The 16,919-nt window shown below is 45.8% G+C and overlaps 1 protein-coding gene across 1 annotated transcript; it reads left to right on the top strand.

The window, feature by feature from the left end:
• The first annotated feature begins 695 nt into the window (after nt 1-695).
• On the top strand, nt 696-16,602 carry LOC139295221 (alpha-1A adrenergic receptor-like). The gene is made up of 5 exons (XM_070917361.1): nt 696-998; nt 2,590-2,841; nt 4,704-5,097; nt 13,187-13,308; nt 16,258-16,602. The coding sequence occupies exons 1-5, from the start codon at nt 696-698 to the stop codon at nt 16,600-16,602; spliced, it is 1,416 nt and encodes a 471-aa protein (XP_070773462.1).
• The last annotated feature ends 317 nt before the right edge of the window (nt 16,603-16,919 follow it).

The following is a 16,919-nucleotide window of genomic DNA, read 5'->3' as shown; positions in this document are numbered from 1 at the left end:
CCAGACCCATAATCTCTCTCTCTCTCCCTATATATATGTGTGTGTGTGTGTGTGTATTGTTGTTTCATTTCACACTTGCTTTGAGAGACAGACAGAGAGAGGGAGAGAGAGACAGACAGTATCTCAGTGTCTCTCTACCACCGTGAGACAGACTCAGCGGTCTGTCTCTCCTCAGCAGAAACTTTCCCACATTAAACACTTGGACCATAAAAGGACACAGATCTGTGACCCGCTACTGAATCAGCAGTTTAACCCGAGGAGGAGCTCCACCGGCCGGCAGGAGGCTGTCTGACAGCCCGGACTCACCGGACTCACCGGACAAACCCGAGCCTCCACCTGCTGCTGCTCCGCGCGCCTCCCGCGTAAACTGAGCCCGCACGAGGCTGCGGTCAGTTATGGGATTTAATCCAAGACACGAACATATCACTTTGTACGGGCTTTCACCGAAAAATACACGGATTTCTTACATTTTAAGGTGGCAAGAAGACCGCTGAGCTGCTTCTGAGAGACACCGAGAGACACCCGGAGACACCCGGAGACCGCGAGGAGGAGCAGTGAGAGAAAGCGCACCAGAACCCCGTAAAGTCCGACCGGTTAAATTCCATTTACACATTCACAGTCTGATTTTCAGATTTCATAAAAACCGCGTGAAGAACCCGTTTCTCTGGACCGGTTCAGACTAAGCCCCCCTCACCATGAGTCTGTGGACTAACGGCTCCTCCGCGGATACTGACGACGGGGCGCAGCCGCTGCTGCCGGGCTCCAACTCCTCCAACCGCACCGACGGCGCCGCCCCGCTGGACCTGAGCCGGGCGGTGCCGGTGGGCATGGTGCTGGCCTTCTTCATCATGTTCGCCATCGTGGGGAACATCCTGGTCATCCTGTCGGTGGTGTGTAACCGGCACCTGCGGATCCCGACCAACTACTTCATCATCAACCTGGCCATCGCGGACCTGTTGCTGGGGACCACCGTGCTGCCGGTGTCCGCCACGCTGGAGGTCAGTGGCCGCAGAGCCTGATCGATTATGGATCAGTTATTGGTTATTTAATGAAGGTAAAATGTTTGAAGAAAGTAGCAAGTGGAGCAACCCTGTTTGCATAATAATACTACTAATAATAATACTAATAATACTAATACTAATACTAATACTGACCATAAAGCTGAACCGTAACCTTCATCAGTCATTTGAAGACGTCACATCGGACAGACATATGAATAGATGAATTGAAATAATCATTAGTTGAAAGGAAAGAAGGGCCTGAAAATGACTGAAGTGAAAACAAATACAGAAACTGTTCAGCTAAAATAATCAAATCTATGTTCAGCTTTCCACTTTTATGATGTTAATTAATGAGCAGATGGTTTGCGTCAGTCTTTATTACCTTTATTAGTCTTTATTATCAAAGAACAACAGACTCTCAGTGAAGTGCCTCTCCTCGATCTTCATCAGACCTTGATGAAGTTTAAAGAACGATGACTTCACTCAGACTCAACAGGGTTTCAGTAACGGACCGCAGGCAAACAACAACATGCTGGAGGCAGGAGCTCGATCCACATGTTGAAGCAACACTGGGCCCCAAACTGCCCCCCATGGTCAGACCAGCAGCTGCCATCAGTGAGTGTGGATGGGAGGCCAACTGTGAGCTTTGAGTAAGATGTTGTATAAATCAGTCCATTTCATTTTGAGGCTCAGGCTGATAGAGTTGAAATCTCGGGAAGGAAATCGACTTAAAACCTCAAATCTGTTAATTCCTTTGATGCTGTTGACCAAAATCCAACCGTCCTGACAGAACTGGGCTCTAAGTGGACTCTGATTTACAGCCACCAGGTCACAGTGCATGTTAACACCTGCTCTACCTGAGGCACCTGGTCATGCAGGTTGACACAGGGATGGTTTACACAGTCAGGAGACAGGAGGCCATGATACTAATACAGCTTTTCAATACATCGAGCATCAGCTAGCTTGTTAGCTCTTTATTGAATGAGGTGGTCCAAACATCAGGGGAAGAAACAGAACAGTGCAGAGGAAACAGAAAGAAGCTCAGAGATGTTGTGCTAGCATGTTCCTGGCTGGCTAGCATGTTAGCGGTTAGATAGCTGTGGTTTGTCACTTCGTCACCAAACTTGTAGAACCAAATATTTTGGGAAGACATGCAGATTTATTTCAACCAGGAGCACAGGAGAGGAGAGTTAGCTTAGCATAACTACCTTAGTGCTACCTAGCTTGTTAATATTGGTTTGTTGTTAGCCATCAGTCATTCAGGACTGGAATGTGTTTCTGTGTAAAAGCTAAAGAAGAAATGTGTTTATAAAACAAATTCATCTTCATGCAGTTTCAACAGCTGCTCTCAGAGACAAAGGTTTGAAGTGTTTCATATAAAACTGAAGTTATCATGATTATGATGACGGTCAGAATGGACTCCATCATGAGAATAAGACCCAGGTTGAAAGATACCAGAATTGTCCTTAAAACAAACTTCCTTACTAAATATAAGTACAAAAATAAAAGTAGAACGTTTCTGAAAATGGAGAAACTCCTCTAAAGAACCTGAAGAGGAGGTGGATTCAGGTTCTTCTTGTCTCTGCAGGTTTTGGATTACTGGGTGTTTGGTCGGATCTTCTGTGACATCTGGGCAGCGGTGGACGTCCTGTGCTGCACAGCGTCCATCATGTCTCTGTGCGTCATCTCCATCGATCGATACATCGGCGTCCGCTACCCGCTGCAGTACCCGATGATCGTCACCGAGAGGCGGGCGCTGCTCGCCATGCTGGGCATCTGGATCCTCTCCATCGTCATCTCCATCGGCCCGCTGCTGGGCTGGAAGCAGCCACCATCACAGGTACTAAACAGCTGATCCCTTAAAGGTCATCATCCGTCCAGTAAACCCAGAACAGCTTCAGGCAGTCGGTGAAGTCAGGGAGGCTCCTGCAGTGAAAGGACTTTTTCATGTGTAAATATGGATCATATAACCTGACTGATCCCTCAACTGGACAGATAAAGTTAAGATAACTTGTAAAGTAAATGTAATTAATTAAAGCTTCTCATTGTTTGTCAATATATTTTATGAAGACCACCTTCTCTTATTAAACCCTTAAAGTGAGCAGAGCGGTGGTTTGAAGTTTCTGTATTACTAGATCATAGAAGGAATGAAACAGTTTTAAATCAAACATAAACTGGTTCAACAATCTCACTGATCTATCGATCAATCAATCTTTCTGAACGTTCAGTTTCAACTGTTCAGACAAAACGTCCTGAAACAAATCAATCAGTCAATCAGCAGAACAACCAGCGTCTGTTTCCATAATCAATTTGTTTCTGTCATTTTTAAAGAAATAAGAATAATGTTTTCCTTGTGTCAGCTTCTCAGTTGTGAACATTTGCTGCTTTTCTTTTTCTTCTGAATAAACGGAATCATTTTGGAATTTCTGAGATTCTATACACCAAACAATTAATGGAGGAAATAATTGGCAGATTCATCGATAATGAAAATAATCGCTTTCAATGCACAAAACAATCTCATCAGACTGTTCTGGAACTTTCAGTCGTGTCACATGGTCCTCCTCAGCAGACAGATGTCATGGAGCTGTCGATGTTTTAAAAAAAGATTGAAAGCTGGTGAGCTACATTGTGTAATACATTTGAAAGCTCCAGCAGCTACTAAATGGACCCCGTGGTGAGGTTGTGTTTTGGTTTTAGTTTTTAAGATGACTCTGCTCCTGGACTCTGGACTCTGTCCTCCTCAGGAGCTCCTGGACTCTGTCCTCTTCAGGAGCTCCTGGACTCTGGACTCTGTCCTCCTCATGAGCTCCTGGACTCTGTCCTCCTCAGGAGCTCCTGAACTCTGGACTCTGTCCTCCTGGACTCTGTCCTCTTCAGGAGCTCCTGGACTCTGGACTCTGTCCTCCTCAGGACCTCCTGGACTCTGGACTCTGTCCTCCTGGACTCTGTCCTCCTCAGGACCTCCTGGACTCTGTCCTCCTCAGGAGCTCCTGAACTCTGGACTCTGTCCTCCTGGACTCTGTCCTCCTCATGGGCTCCTGGACTCTGTCCTCTTCAGGAGCTCCTGGACTCTGGACTCTGTCCTCCTGGACTCTGTCCTCTTCAGGAGCTCCTGGACTCTGGACTCTGTCCTCCTCAGGACCTCCTGAACTCTGGACTCTGTCCTCCTGGACTCTGTCCTCCTCAGGAGCTCCTGGACTCTGGACTCTGTCCTCCTGGACTCTGTCCTCTTCAGGAGCTCCTGGACTCTGGACTCTGTCCTCCTGGACTCTGTCCTCTTCAGGAGCTCCTGGACTCTGGACTCTGTCCTCCTCAGGACCTCCTGAACTCTGGACTCTGTCCTCCTGGATTCTGTCCTCCTCAGGAGCTCCTGGAGTCTGTCCTCCTCAGGAGCTCCTGAACTCTGGACTCCTCAGGAGCTCCTGAACTCTGGACTCTGTCCTCCTGGACTCTGTCCTCCTCAGGACCTCCTGGACTCTGTCCTCCTCAGGAGCTCCTGAACTCTGGACTCTGTCCTCCTGGACTCTGTCCTCCTCAGGAGCTCCTGGACTCTGTCCTCCTCAGGAGCTCCTGAACTCTGGACTCTGTCCTCCTGGACTCTGTCCTCCTCAGGAGCTCCTGGACTCTGTCCTCCTCTGTGTGGTGAAACTGATTGAAGATTGAACTCTATGATTAACCCCTGACCTCCTGTCTGTCCTGCAGGATGACACCGTGTGTCTCATCACAGAGGAACCGTTCTACGCCCTCTTCTCGTCGCTCGGCTCCTTCTACATCCCTCTGGCCGTCATCCTGGCCATGTACTGCCGCGTCTACGTCGTGGCCAAACGCACCACCAAGAACCTGGAGGCCGGCGTGATGAAGGAGCGTCAGGAGGACTCCAACGAGCTCACCCTGAGGATCCACTGCAGGAACCAGCAGATCCAGGAGCTGTGCCCGGCCTCCAAAGCCGGGGGTGGCGGAGCCTCGGCCGCACGCAGCACGCTCACCGTCAAACTGCTCAAGTTCTCCAGAGAGAAGAAAGCTGCCAAGACGCTGGGCGTGGTGGTGGGCATGTTCATCCTCTGCTGGCTGCCGTTCTTCCTGGCTCTGCCCATCGGTACGTTCAATGTCTTCACCTATAAAGTGCAAATCAATACTGACCAATATTTTAAATATTGATTCATCTGGCTATGACTTTCTCAATGAATCCTTTGGCCCGTTAACCCTGTCAAGAAAATGTGTGTTACCACGGTAACATGTGAGCATCAAAGTGTGTAAATTGTGTAGTCAAAACATCTGAAGCTCAGGAGAGACTACAGACCGGGTCAGTGATGGAAACAGACAGGTCAGCAGCCAATCAGGAGAGAGGATCTTATATCATTATGTATAAGACATCAGTCACGTCTCAACCTCCTGTCCAGCCCAGAAAACACTGTCAGCTGTCGTAAACCTTTAACCATCACACAAGTCTGAAGTCACTTTATTATAAATCCACACGTCCGTCAGAAACCTCCACAGATCCTCAAAGCTTATTGCGTTCATCATGTTGGGTCGAATTGGGTCATAAAGGAGTGGGAGGTCTGAGAGGACACCTGTCTGCAGTCCAGCAGGGAGGTTTACCTCCTCTCAGATTCAAACATCAGATGGTATCAGACCTGCCTGACACTCCTGCTTGTCTCAGAGCCTGTTCACACATGTGCAATATTATGTCTGTTGTCTGACTTGCCGTCGACTCACCAGATTAATCGATAATAAGAATAATCATGATAGGACAGATAATGGAACGGAGCGAAGTGTCCTGTAAATGAATGGATTAATGTCACAGCCAACTAAAACAAACTGCTTACTAAAATAAATGTATATTTTCACAAGCAAACTTTAAACCAGACTGAGAGTCTGCGTTCACGTCAGCTCCACTAAAAATAAGAACAATATAGTAACATGTATAGGGTCAAGTATCAAGAACCAGTTCCGAGTTGGAACCGATTTCAAATTTCCAAGAACTGTGCATTTCGAAGCTGCTTATCAGAACGGCTGTGAGCTTTTTACTGTCCATAAAAGTTGTTCTTATCTGCCAGGACCTGCTACGCGGACCTAACGTCAGTCCGTCAACAAAGCACGTGAGAACAGGCACTTGTGTTTGCACCCTGGATTATGGCTGACGGCAGCAAAGCTCGAAAGTTTGTCTTAGCGTCACTAAAAAAGATAACGACGGCAAAATGCAGCGTCGGTTACATCCCTTTGCTAGGTGTGAGTCTCCTCCGTTTAGGTATGCAAAGTGCATTTTTGATATCTGGTTATTCAAAGCAGTATCCATCGACTTCAGGCTTCTTTGATGTTTTTCTGTGTCACAGCTCATCAGAAACAGCTGAAAAATATTGGAATCAGAATCGATAAAATTGAAACGATACCCAACCCTAAACATGTAGTGATGGATGAGACTGTCATCCTTTTGATAAAAGTAAAACAGCTACGATTACCAGCACATTATTAACCCTTCACAGTCGTTTCTCCGTCCAACAGTCCTTTAAAACAAAAAATTCATCACAAAGGTCCAACAATCAAAAACAGTCCATTTGTTTTAATCTAGACGAACCAACCCCAAACGAAGGGTTAAAGTGTGATTGATGGTGAGAAACAAGTTTCTTAATATTTGGAATATTTGGTCCGAACAGTGATGCTTCAGGTCTGACATCAGCGACCAATCAGCAGCCAGAGTTTCTAAGACGAAACTCAGAAACGAGTGTTGTCTTCTCACAGTGACAGAGATCAGTGGCAGGAAGTGAAACACTATTTCTTTATTTTCTGTCATGGATTTCCCACAACATGGACGTTGGAGCGACGCCAGACTTCCCCCCGGCTGATATCACAGATTAGAGCTGTGCCCGCTCGGATTAGTCCAGTTGGACAGGAAGCTGTTTATGTTCATTAATACTGAGCGGATTGTGTCGAAGCCAATGAGTCCCAGCAAAGACTGCTCTGAGATCTGTGCTCCTTTAAAAGCCCCCGAAAAGAAACCAAACAGGGCTGCACCAAGACCACATATTTGACCAGAGACCATTTCTCATCTCTCTGATCTCTGAGCACAGCAACACTGTTGACTGTTGATGCTGAACGCAGCCTTAAACAAGCACTTTAAATGAGCCCAAACTGCTGAACACTGATGTGTGCAGCACTTTTCTTCCTCTTTAAATGTTGTAAATCCTGCATAGTCAGGATTTTAAAGCTGATCAGAGAGCAGCGCAGAGTAACAACATGACATAAACTTTACAAACGGGCAGCAGAGCACCGTCCCGTCTGAACCGGCCACTGGTACGACCTCCTCTACAGAGCAGTCAGCAGCCAATCAGGAGAGAGGATTTCATATCTGACCTATGAGCAGGAGTCTCCAGTCATGCTAGCAGCTCTGTGACATTGTACTTAATGCTAGCTAAATGCTAACGTCAGCATGCTAACACACTGATGTTTAGCAGGTATAATGTTTACCGTGTTCATCATCTTAGTTTAGCCTGTTAGCATGCTAACATCAGCTAATTAGCACTAAACTGCTGTGATGCAGTTTTACTGCATTTATTGTGACTTGGTAATGTTATGTTGTATACAGTGTCCCGGGTGGCGGCAGAGCTAATGCTAGGTGGTTGTTAAATGGTTGCTATGATGTCGTCGTGGTGTTTCTCTTGTGTGTTTTGTAAGGCTACCAAATCGTTGCGATGTGGTTACTAAGGAGATGTGAGTGGTTGCTATGGTGATAGGAGAGTGTACCACTCACTCAGAGAGTTGTTTATACTGCAGACTTTATAATAGAGTCTAATAGCTCTGTGAGGCTGTACTCAATGCTATCATCAGCATGCTAACAGTTCAACAGATGTAATGTTTAATAAAGCAGGAACCACAAACATTAAGATGCAGAAGTCGAGTACAACATTCAAACATTCAGCTGACCTGACGGGTACCGCCCTAAACCAGAGGCACTGAGGAGAGGACTAAACTCAAGAATATTTGTGTTCATCCCACAGTAAACATGTGAGATGCTGTCGCTCTGCTTTAGTACTAAACTTTATTCAAAAATGATAAATGAAGTCCAGTTCTAAGCAAGTTTCTCTCTTTTCGGCCTCTCCTGCTTTTAAGAAAGTCCTCCCCCAAGAAACTAAACTAGATTCCTGCCGTCAATATGGAGTCAAAGCTCCTGATTTCCTAAAAAGGTTCCTGGAAAAGGTCCTGCGGTTGAAATCTTGTCTGAGGTCAGCTCTAACCCTTGAACAGGAGCCATGATAACATTGATTTAAGTGTATGGAGCTGAGTTAGTTGATACTGAGGTGTGTTTGAATGTGGCACAGTCCAAATTAAGAGCTACCCACAATCCCTCTGGCTACAGGTGACCTTTGGACCACAGCAGATTTCATAAGAGAGAGAATAAACTGGTTTAATATTAGCCGTGAGCGGACTGATCCTTTGATGCTCAGACAAACAGTCCTGTGATCAGAGGATTTCACATGTTGATTCTGATCAACGTCAGGATGAGACACAAACCTTCACCAGGTTCAAACCGCTTATTGTTATACAACAGAGGGGAGGGTAGAGACGGTGGTGTCGACGGCTTCGTTCCAGAGTTTCTTAAATATCCAAGAGGAGGAAATCAGTCTTAACCGGCCAAACAGTTTCAGAGTGACACAGTTTTGGTACAAATATTTCATCGCTTTTTTAACTTGGGAAATGAGTCCTGAGGTCAGACAGAGCCCCCCTGTCACTCTATTATTATTCTTTCTTTCAATGTCATAATAATCATGCTCTTTGGAAAGCTCCCATAATGCTTTGGGGGATGTAAACAGGAAGTATAATGTTGCCATGGAGTCATTTAGGGCTACAGGTTGAGCTCAGTTTGTCTTTAGTCTATATTTGTTTCCACTTAGTCACATGGTCTCCATCACAGCAGCTGAATCAGCTGTTAGCAGCTCCTGTCTGCAGCGTCCTCGTGGACGGACAGACAACTATCACTGATCACTGAGACACTGAAGGAAAGTTAAAAACAGGAGGATTCTCAGGCAGGTTCTGCAGCGTCTTTCCTCTCTGAGGTTTGTTCTGATGGACATCAGAGATGATGATCTCCTCTGGACGTGGACGTCACTCTGAATGATTCAACATGAGTTTCAGATCGGAGTCATGACTCTGAGAAGAAGGAGGGAGATGTTTAAGCGTTATTTGAACACAGTCACGTTCCTCTGGATGTCATCTGTTCAATGGAGATAAGATGCCAGAACTCAACTCAGATTTAGTATTAGGTTCTTGGCTGTATTGAGCTCTGCAGCCTCAGCTCCACGTCCTCTGACGGTGAATATAAAGTCACTTCTGTAGTTTTAGTAACTGCTGAGTGGCTCAGTGTTGCAGTGTTGGCTTTATACTGAGTCATGATCTGCACTGCGTCCTCAGTAAATCAGCAGTGAGGACAGACTGGACCCCCTCCGCCTCTTAAAGAAGACTTAATTTAAAGCTGCAGACACTCAGAGTCAGACCCTGATGCAGGACACAAGTAGTACTATTGTGAGCTTGTACTCATATTTCACTGGTGAACTTGTAATAGCAAACAAAGCTACAGTACTCCTGCGTCAGTGGTGCAGGAGATACTCAGATCCTTTACAGCAGTAAAAGTACTAATACCACACTGCACAAATACTCAGTATCAGAATCAGAAATACTTTATTGATCCCCGGGGGGAAATTACACAAGTTACAGGTGCTCCCATTCAAGAGTAGAAGAAGCAGCATAGAGCTAGAAATGAGACGTAAAAATATAAGAAAAATATATAAATTTGCAGTATTTAAATTTAAATATATACAATAACACTATATATATATGTATTGCACTGGCGAATTCTTGCACAGATTATTGTAATTTTAAGTCAGTAACAGTCAGCAGTGCAGAGTTCAAGTATAAATATAAATAGAGAATAAATGTTTGTTATTTATCTTATCTTGTTTTTTTACCTTTATATTTTTACATGTTTGTTGTCAGCACCTCAGACCACAGCAAATTCCTTGTAATGTATGTTACTTGGCAATAAACAGTTTCTGATTCTGAGGTGTGGTTGCTGACAGAGGTGAAATAAGTCCAGAATCAGTCTGTGTCTTCTGAGTGTCAGTTTGTCAGTGACGCTCGGAGGGAGGAGTTGAACAGTTTGATGGCCACAGGCAGGAATGATTTCCTGTGTCGCTCTGTTGTACATTTGGGAGGAATGAGTCTCCCACTGAAGCTGCTCTTGTGTCCGACCAGTACGTCATGGAGAGGATGGGAGACATTGTCCAAGATGACCCGCAGCTTGGACAGCATCCTCCTCTCTACCACCGTCAGAGAGTCCAGCTCCACCCCCACGACGTCACTGGCCTTGCGGATCAGTTTGTCGAGTCTGTTGGAGTCCGCCACCCTCAGCCTGCTGCCCCAGCATGCAACAGCATAGAGGATAGCACTGGCCACCACAGACTCATAAAGGTCTGGGTGTGGACATGGTTGAGCAGGTAGATGATGGCATCCTCAACTCCAAGTCGGGGCTGATAGGCGAACTGAAGGGGGTCCAAGTGTGGCTTGACCATGGGCCGGAGCTGCTCCAGGACGAGTCTCTCCAGGGTCTTCATGATGTGGGAGGTCAGTGCCACGGGTCTGTAGTCCTTGGAGCCACTGGGTCGCGGCGTCTTCGGCACAGGAACGAGGCAGGACGTCTTCCACAGCACGTGGACCCTCTGAAGACTCAGGCTCATGTTGAAGACGTGGTGAAGTACTCCACATAGCTGGGGGGTACAGGCTTTAAGCACCCTGGGGCTGACACCATCAGGGCCTGCAGCCTTGCTTGAGTGGCGTCTCATTAAGGCTGTGGGCCCTGATGGTGTTAAAGCAGTCAGATGTCCCCTGTGTCTGTCCCCCTGTGTCTGTCCTCCTGTTATAGATTCTGTCATTAGAGGATTATTCCTCCTCATTAATGTGAAGCAGGATGTTACTGTTGGAGTTGGTTGAGGTGGAGCTCATTCTGAACCATCAGCTAATGATTATTAGTTCATTGTGGATGAATCAGCTGATTATTTTCTCCATTAATGGATCGATTGTTTGGTCACAATGACTCAGAGCCCAAAGTGACGCCTTCACAAAGCTCCACATTATTAACAAGACATTACAATTATTAACCAGAAAAATGTTTTACACCATCAGTTCACTTCCTGTCAGTTCACTGATCGATTGATTAAGATTTTAAACTCTTCATATGTTTTCATAAAGCTGTCAGATTAATGCAGTGAAGTCAAAAGAACAATATTTCCCTCTGAGATGTAGTAGAGGAGAAGCAGAAAGTAAAGTACAAATGCCTCCACTTTGTACTGTAGTACAGTACCAGAGTTGTATACTGATGTGATCTTGATCTAGTTTGTCAGAATATGTCGTAATAAAACAAACAAAACTAATTTCAGTAAAAATAAATAAAAGTAAAACCAGGAGATGTTAAAAGTCTGTTTTAGACTAGAAGATATTTAAGACTTGGCACTTACTCAGACAAAGTGTTCTGATAACATTCATCTAAATGTCCTGAAGTCTCAATTATGACTTTGGTTTATGACCAAATACCTGCAAATCTCATGACATTATGAGGCATATAAATCAAGTTTCGTTACTGTTCCCTATAGTTCATATATAACTGTATAACCTGTGTGGCAGTCTGGGGAAATACATGTAAAATAAATACAAATCCCATTTTCACACTTCAAAAGAGCCATAAGACTCATCAACTAAACTATTCACCATGAACCAAACAACGACCCCTTTATTAAGTCAAAGACCTCCATAAAACATTGTGGAGATCTGGTCGACTGTAAAACAGCTCGAGTTGAAATCAACGGTTATCTTAAAGTATCCAAAGGTTGTTTAAATTGAGAGAAAGTCAATATATTATCATATTTCAGTTAAAGTGCCGCTGAAAACATTTAGTATGTTTAAAAGAATATTTATTGAATATATAGAAAAAGACCTTTCCCATTAGCATTTAGCATTGTCAATGTGAGCATGTTAGCCTTTAGCTTAAAGCACTGCTGTGTGACTGCAGACTTTGTATCTGTCAGATGCTGAAATTAGTTTTTTTAAAGCATGGTTCTCGTGACTGAAACCAAGCACACGCTGTGTCTGAAGGTGCATTAGATAAAAGACACCAAAGAAGAAGAGGAGTGGAGGTCTGGACGTCTGAAAGCTGCTGTGAGTCCTGGGAACACATTTACATGAAGAACGTGGCAGAAACCCAAAACACTTTTACACTGAAACCAAAATAGCTTCTTCCTGTGTCTCCAAGGATCACCAAACTTGGAGATACATGTTTTTTACAGGACAGCGATGCATCAGGGGCAGGTGTCACATGTTTTTCCCATGACGGAGGTCAGATTCTTCATATATAGTCAGAGAGATGTAAGATGGCCTTACAAGTCCATGTTGAGGGAGAAATAATCCACCTAATCAGGAGTCTGTGCTATCTGAAGAACATCAAAAACCTGATCCACCACAATCCACCATAATCCTCTGAAATCCTCCAACATGCAGCAGATCACCTGCCTCGTCTACAGGTCACCACCTCCTGAGGAGAGAGGAGAGGAGACAAGGGGAGGAGAAGAGGGGATGAGACAAGGGGAAGGAGAGGAGACAAGGAAAGGAGAGGAGACGAGGGGAGGAGTCAAGGGAAGGAGAGGAGAGAAATGGAAGGAGAGGAGACAAGGGGAGGAGAGGAGACGAGGGGAGGAGACAAAGGGAAGGAGAGGAGACAAGGGAAGGGGATGAGACAAGGAAAGGGGAGGAGAGAAAGGGAGGGAGAGGAGACAAGGGGAGGAGACGAAGGGAAGGAAAGGAGACAAGGGGAGGAGAGGAGACGAGGGGAGGAGACAAAGGGAAGGAGAGGAGACAAGGGGAGGAGAGGAGACGAGGGTAGGAGACAAAGGGAAGGAGAGGAGACAAGGGGAGGAGAGGAGACGAGGGTAGGAGACAAAGGGAAGGAGAGGAGACAAGGGGAGGAGACAAAGGGAAGGAGAGGAGACAAGGGAAGGGGAGGAGACGAGGGGATGAGACAAGGAAAGGGGAGGAGACAAGGGGATGAGACAAAGGGAAGGAGAGGAGACGAGTATAAGTACTGCATTATATTACACCGACTGTATAAATGTATCCCCTCAAAGTAGTCTGTTTGTGTGTTTCAGGCTCGTTCAACAGCAGCCTGCGTCCTCCTGAAACCTTCTTCAAAGTAATTTTCTGGTTGGGATACTTCAACAGCTGCCTGAACCCCATCATCTACCCCTGCAACAGCCGGGAGTTCAAACAGGTAACACTGCTGCTGACACTACTACTGGTACTACTGACACGACTACTGGCACTACTGACACTACTACTGGTACTACTGACACTGCTACCGACACTACAACTGACACTACTGATATTACTGACACTACTACTGACACTACTACTGTTACTACTGACACTACTGATATTACTTACACTACTACTGACACTACTACTGATACTGCTACTGGTACTACTACTGACACTACTACTGATACTACAACTGACACTACTACTGGTACTACTGACACTACTACTGATACTACTACTGACACTACTACTGACACTCCTACTGTTACTACTGACATTACTGATACGACTACTGACACTACTACTGACACTTCTACTGGTACTACTGACACTACTACTGACACTACTACTGGTACTACTGACACTACTACTGGCACAACTACTGACACAACTACTGGCACTACTGACACTACTACTGATACTACTACTGACAATACTGATATTACTGACACTACTACTGACACTGCTACTGATACTACTACTGACACTACTGGTACTACTGACGCTACTACTGACACTACTACTGATACTAATACTGACACTACTGATACTATTGACACTACTACTGGTACTACTGACACGACTACTGACACTACTACTGACACTCCTACTGTTACTACTGACACTACTGATACGACCACTGACACTACTACTGACACTTCTACTGGTACTACTGACACTACTACTGGTACTACTGACACTACTACTGGCACAACTACTGACACAACTACTGGCACTACTGACACTACTACTGATACTACTACTGACAATACTGATATTACTGACACTACTACTGACACTGCTACTGATACTACTACTGACACTACTGGTACTACTGACGCTACTACTGACACTACTACTGACACTGCTACTGATACTAATACTGACACTACTGATACTATTGACACTACTACCGACACTACTACTGGTACTACTGACACGACTACTGGCACTACTGACACTACTACTAACACTACTACTGACACTACAACTGACACTACTGATATTACTGACACTACTACTGTTACTACTGACACTACTACTGACACTACTACCGACACTACAACTGACACTACTGGTATTACTGACACTACCACTGACACTACTACTGATACTACTACTGATACTACTGATACTATTGACACTACTACTGACACTACTGCTGGTACTACTGACACGACTACTGGCACTACTGACACTACTACTGGTAATACTGACACTACTACTGACACTCCTACGACACTACAACTGACACTACTGATACTACTGACACTACTACCGATACTACAACTGATATTACTGACACTACTACTGACACTACTACTGATACTACAACTGACACTACTGATATTACTGACACTACTACTAACACTGCTACTGATACTACTACGGTCACTACTGGTACTACTGACGCTACAACTGACACTACTACTGACACTGCTACTCACACTACTACTGACACTACTACTCACACTACTACTGACACTACTGATACTGCTACTGATACTACTGATACTACTACTGACACTACTGTTACTACTGACACTACTACTGACACTACTACTGATACTACTACTGATATTACTGACACTACTACTGACAATACTACTGACACTACTGGTACTACTGTTACTACTGACACTACTACTGACAATACTGCTTTTACTACTGACACTACTACTGATACTACTACTGACATTACTACTGACACTACTGATATTTCTGACACTACTACTGACACTACTACTGATAGTACTACTGACACTACTGATATTACTGACAATACTACTGACACTACTATTGACACTACTACTGATACTACTACTGACACTACTGATATTATTGACACTACTACTGACCCTACTCAAAGACAGTTCTGGTGATTTCACTGACGCGGTGTTCAAAGGGGAGGTGGACGGAGTTGAGTTATCAATGGTGAGGCAGAAGTTGTCAGTGCTTTTGGCCAGGGATGTGGGACTGATGATGATCAAGTCTGATTCATCACTGTTTAGTTTGAGGACGTTGCCAGTTGGTCAGAGTGGAGTGGGCTGCAGTGGTGATGGATTTAGTGGAGATGTAGAGTTGGACATCATCGGCGTAGCAGTGGAACTGGAGTGAAGACGAATCATGTTGCAAAGGGGAGCATACAGAGGATGAACAGGAGAGGACCAAGCACCGAACCCTGGGGGACGCCTTGGGACGGGAGCAGTGGAGGAGGTGCGGTTATTGATGATGATGAACTGTTGTCTGTTTGAGAGGTATGACTTTAGCCAGGAGAGGGCAGCACCGGTGATGTTGAGGGAGGATTCAAAGCAGGAGAGAGGAAAGGTGTGGTTGATGGTGTTGAGGGCCGCAGTGAGGTCCAGGAGGATGTCAGAGGAGAGGAGGAGGTCATTGGTGACTTTGAGGAGGGCTGTGGTGCTGTGGTGTGAGCAGAGACCAGATTGAAATGGTTTGAACAGGTCGTTGGAGATGAGGTGGGCTTTAAGTTGAGAGGCGACAACATGTTTCAGGATTTTTGACAGAAATCAGAGATTAGAAATGGGCCAGAAATTGCTCATGATGTCAGAGTGGGGAGGTGGTCAGGTTGCTGTAGATTATGTTTTTGAAGGCAGTCCTTGTAAGCTTGAAGATGTACTCTTAAACCAGTTTTCTTGCCGCGTCCTTCAAACTGGCGCTTACAGGATTTCATTTGGTTCAGGTTCAGGAGTGTGTCAATACATGTTAATACATGTTAATACATGTTAATACTTGTTAATACTCGTTAATACGTGTTCATACGTGTTCAGACAGGTGGATACAGTAATGTTTCATGTTCTCATCAACATCATGTTGCGTACCTGCGGTCGGTGTGTTGCGGGTTTGGTTCGGACTTCCTGGTTCAGCGTCTGTTTGTCTTTAGGCGTTCATCCGGATCCTTCGCTGTCGCTGGAAGAGGAAGCGTCAGGGCTGGCAGGCGTACTACAACTACCGCTGCCATCAGGGCTCCAACAACTCGTCCTTCCTGAACGGCAGCCAGCAGACGCTGTCCTCCATCAGCCCCAGCCCGCGCTGCATCACCACCAGACTCCGCACCCCGCCGTGGCCCTCCTCCTCTGACCGAGACCCCCTCCCCGGACCAACGGGGAGAGGACGGCCGAGCCCCGTGTCCCCGCTTACTAAGGACGCTGGGATGGCGATGGGGGTCGGCGTGGGGCGAGGGTCGAACAAAGAGGAGCAGCAGCCATGCAGGAAGGTGGAACACTAACTGACACACCGGCTTCCTCAGGTGGCCACGCCCCCACCCTGCCGCTGACAGGGGGTGGTTTAAGAAACACACACAGGTATCAACGCTGACATCACGAGAGGCTCTGTTCACTCACTGAGGTGTGGTTCAGGTGTGATGACGGCACCTGCCCGGTGGTTATGACTGTCCCTGCCTCCCTCTCAGCCTTAATAACACACCTGTGAAACATGGCGGAGCTCCTCACCTGGACCAGCTGTCCACTGTAGAAAAACACACATTTTAAAGTGTTTTTACCACGAGGTGGGTCCAGATCAGCACCGTCCACTGCACCTAATGAA

Source organism: Enoplosus armatus, chromosome 13, assembly GCF_043641665.1.
Source record: "Enoplosus armatus isolate fEnoArm2 chromosome 13, fEnoArm2.hap1, whole genome shotgun sequence".
Lineage (NCBI taxonomy): Eukaryota > Metazoa > Chordata > Actinopteri > Centrarchiformes > Enoplosidae > Enoplosus > Enoplosus armatus.
The sequence above is the reverse complement of the archived record's forward strand: the minus strand, read 5'-3'. Positions and strand labels throughout refer to the sequence as shown.

Excerpts from the sequence above, each read along its gene's own strand:
- LOC139295221 (XM_070917361.1), top strand. The coding sequence starts at position 696 with ATGAGTCTGTGGACTAACGGCTCCTCCGCGGATACTGACGACGGGGCG. Across the intron at positions 5,098-13,186 it reads CTTCCTGGCTCTGCCCATCG|GCTCGTTCAACAGCAGCCTG; the intron begins GTACGTTCAATG and ends TGTGTGTTTCAG. Across the intron at positions 13,309-16,257 it reads ACAGCCGGGAGTTCAAACAG|GCGTTCATCCGGATCCTTCG; the intron begins GTAACACTGCTG and ends GTTTGTCTTTAG.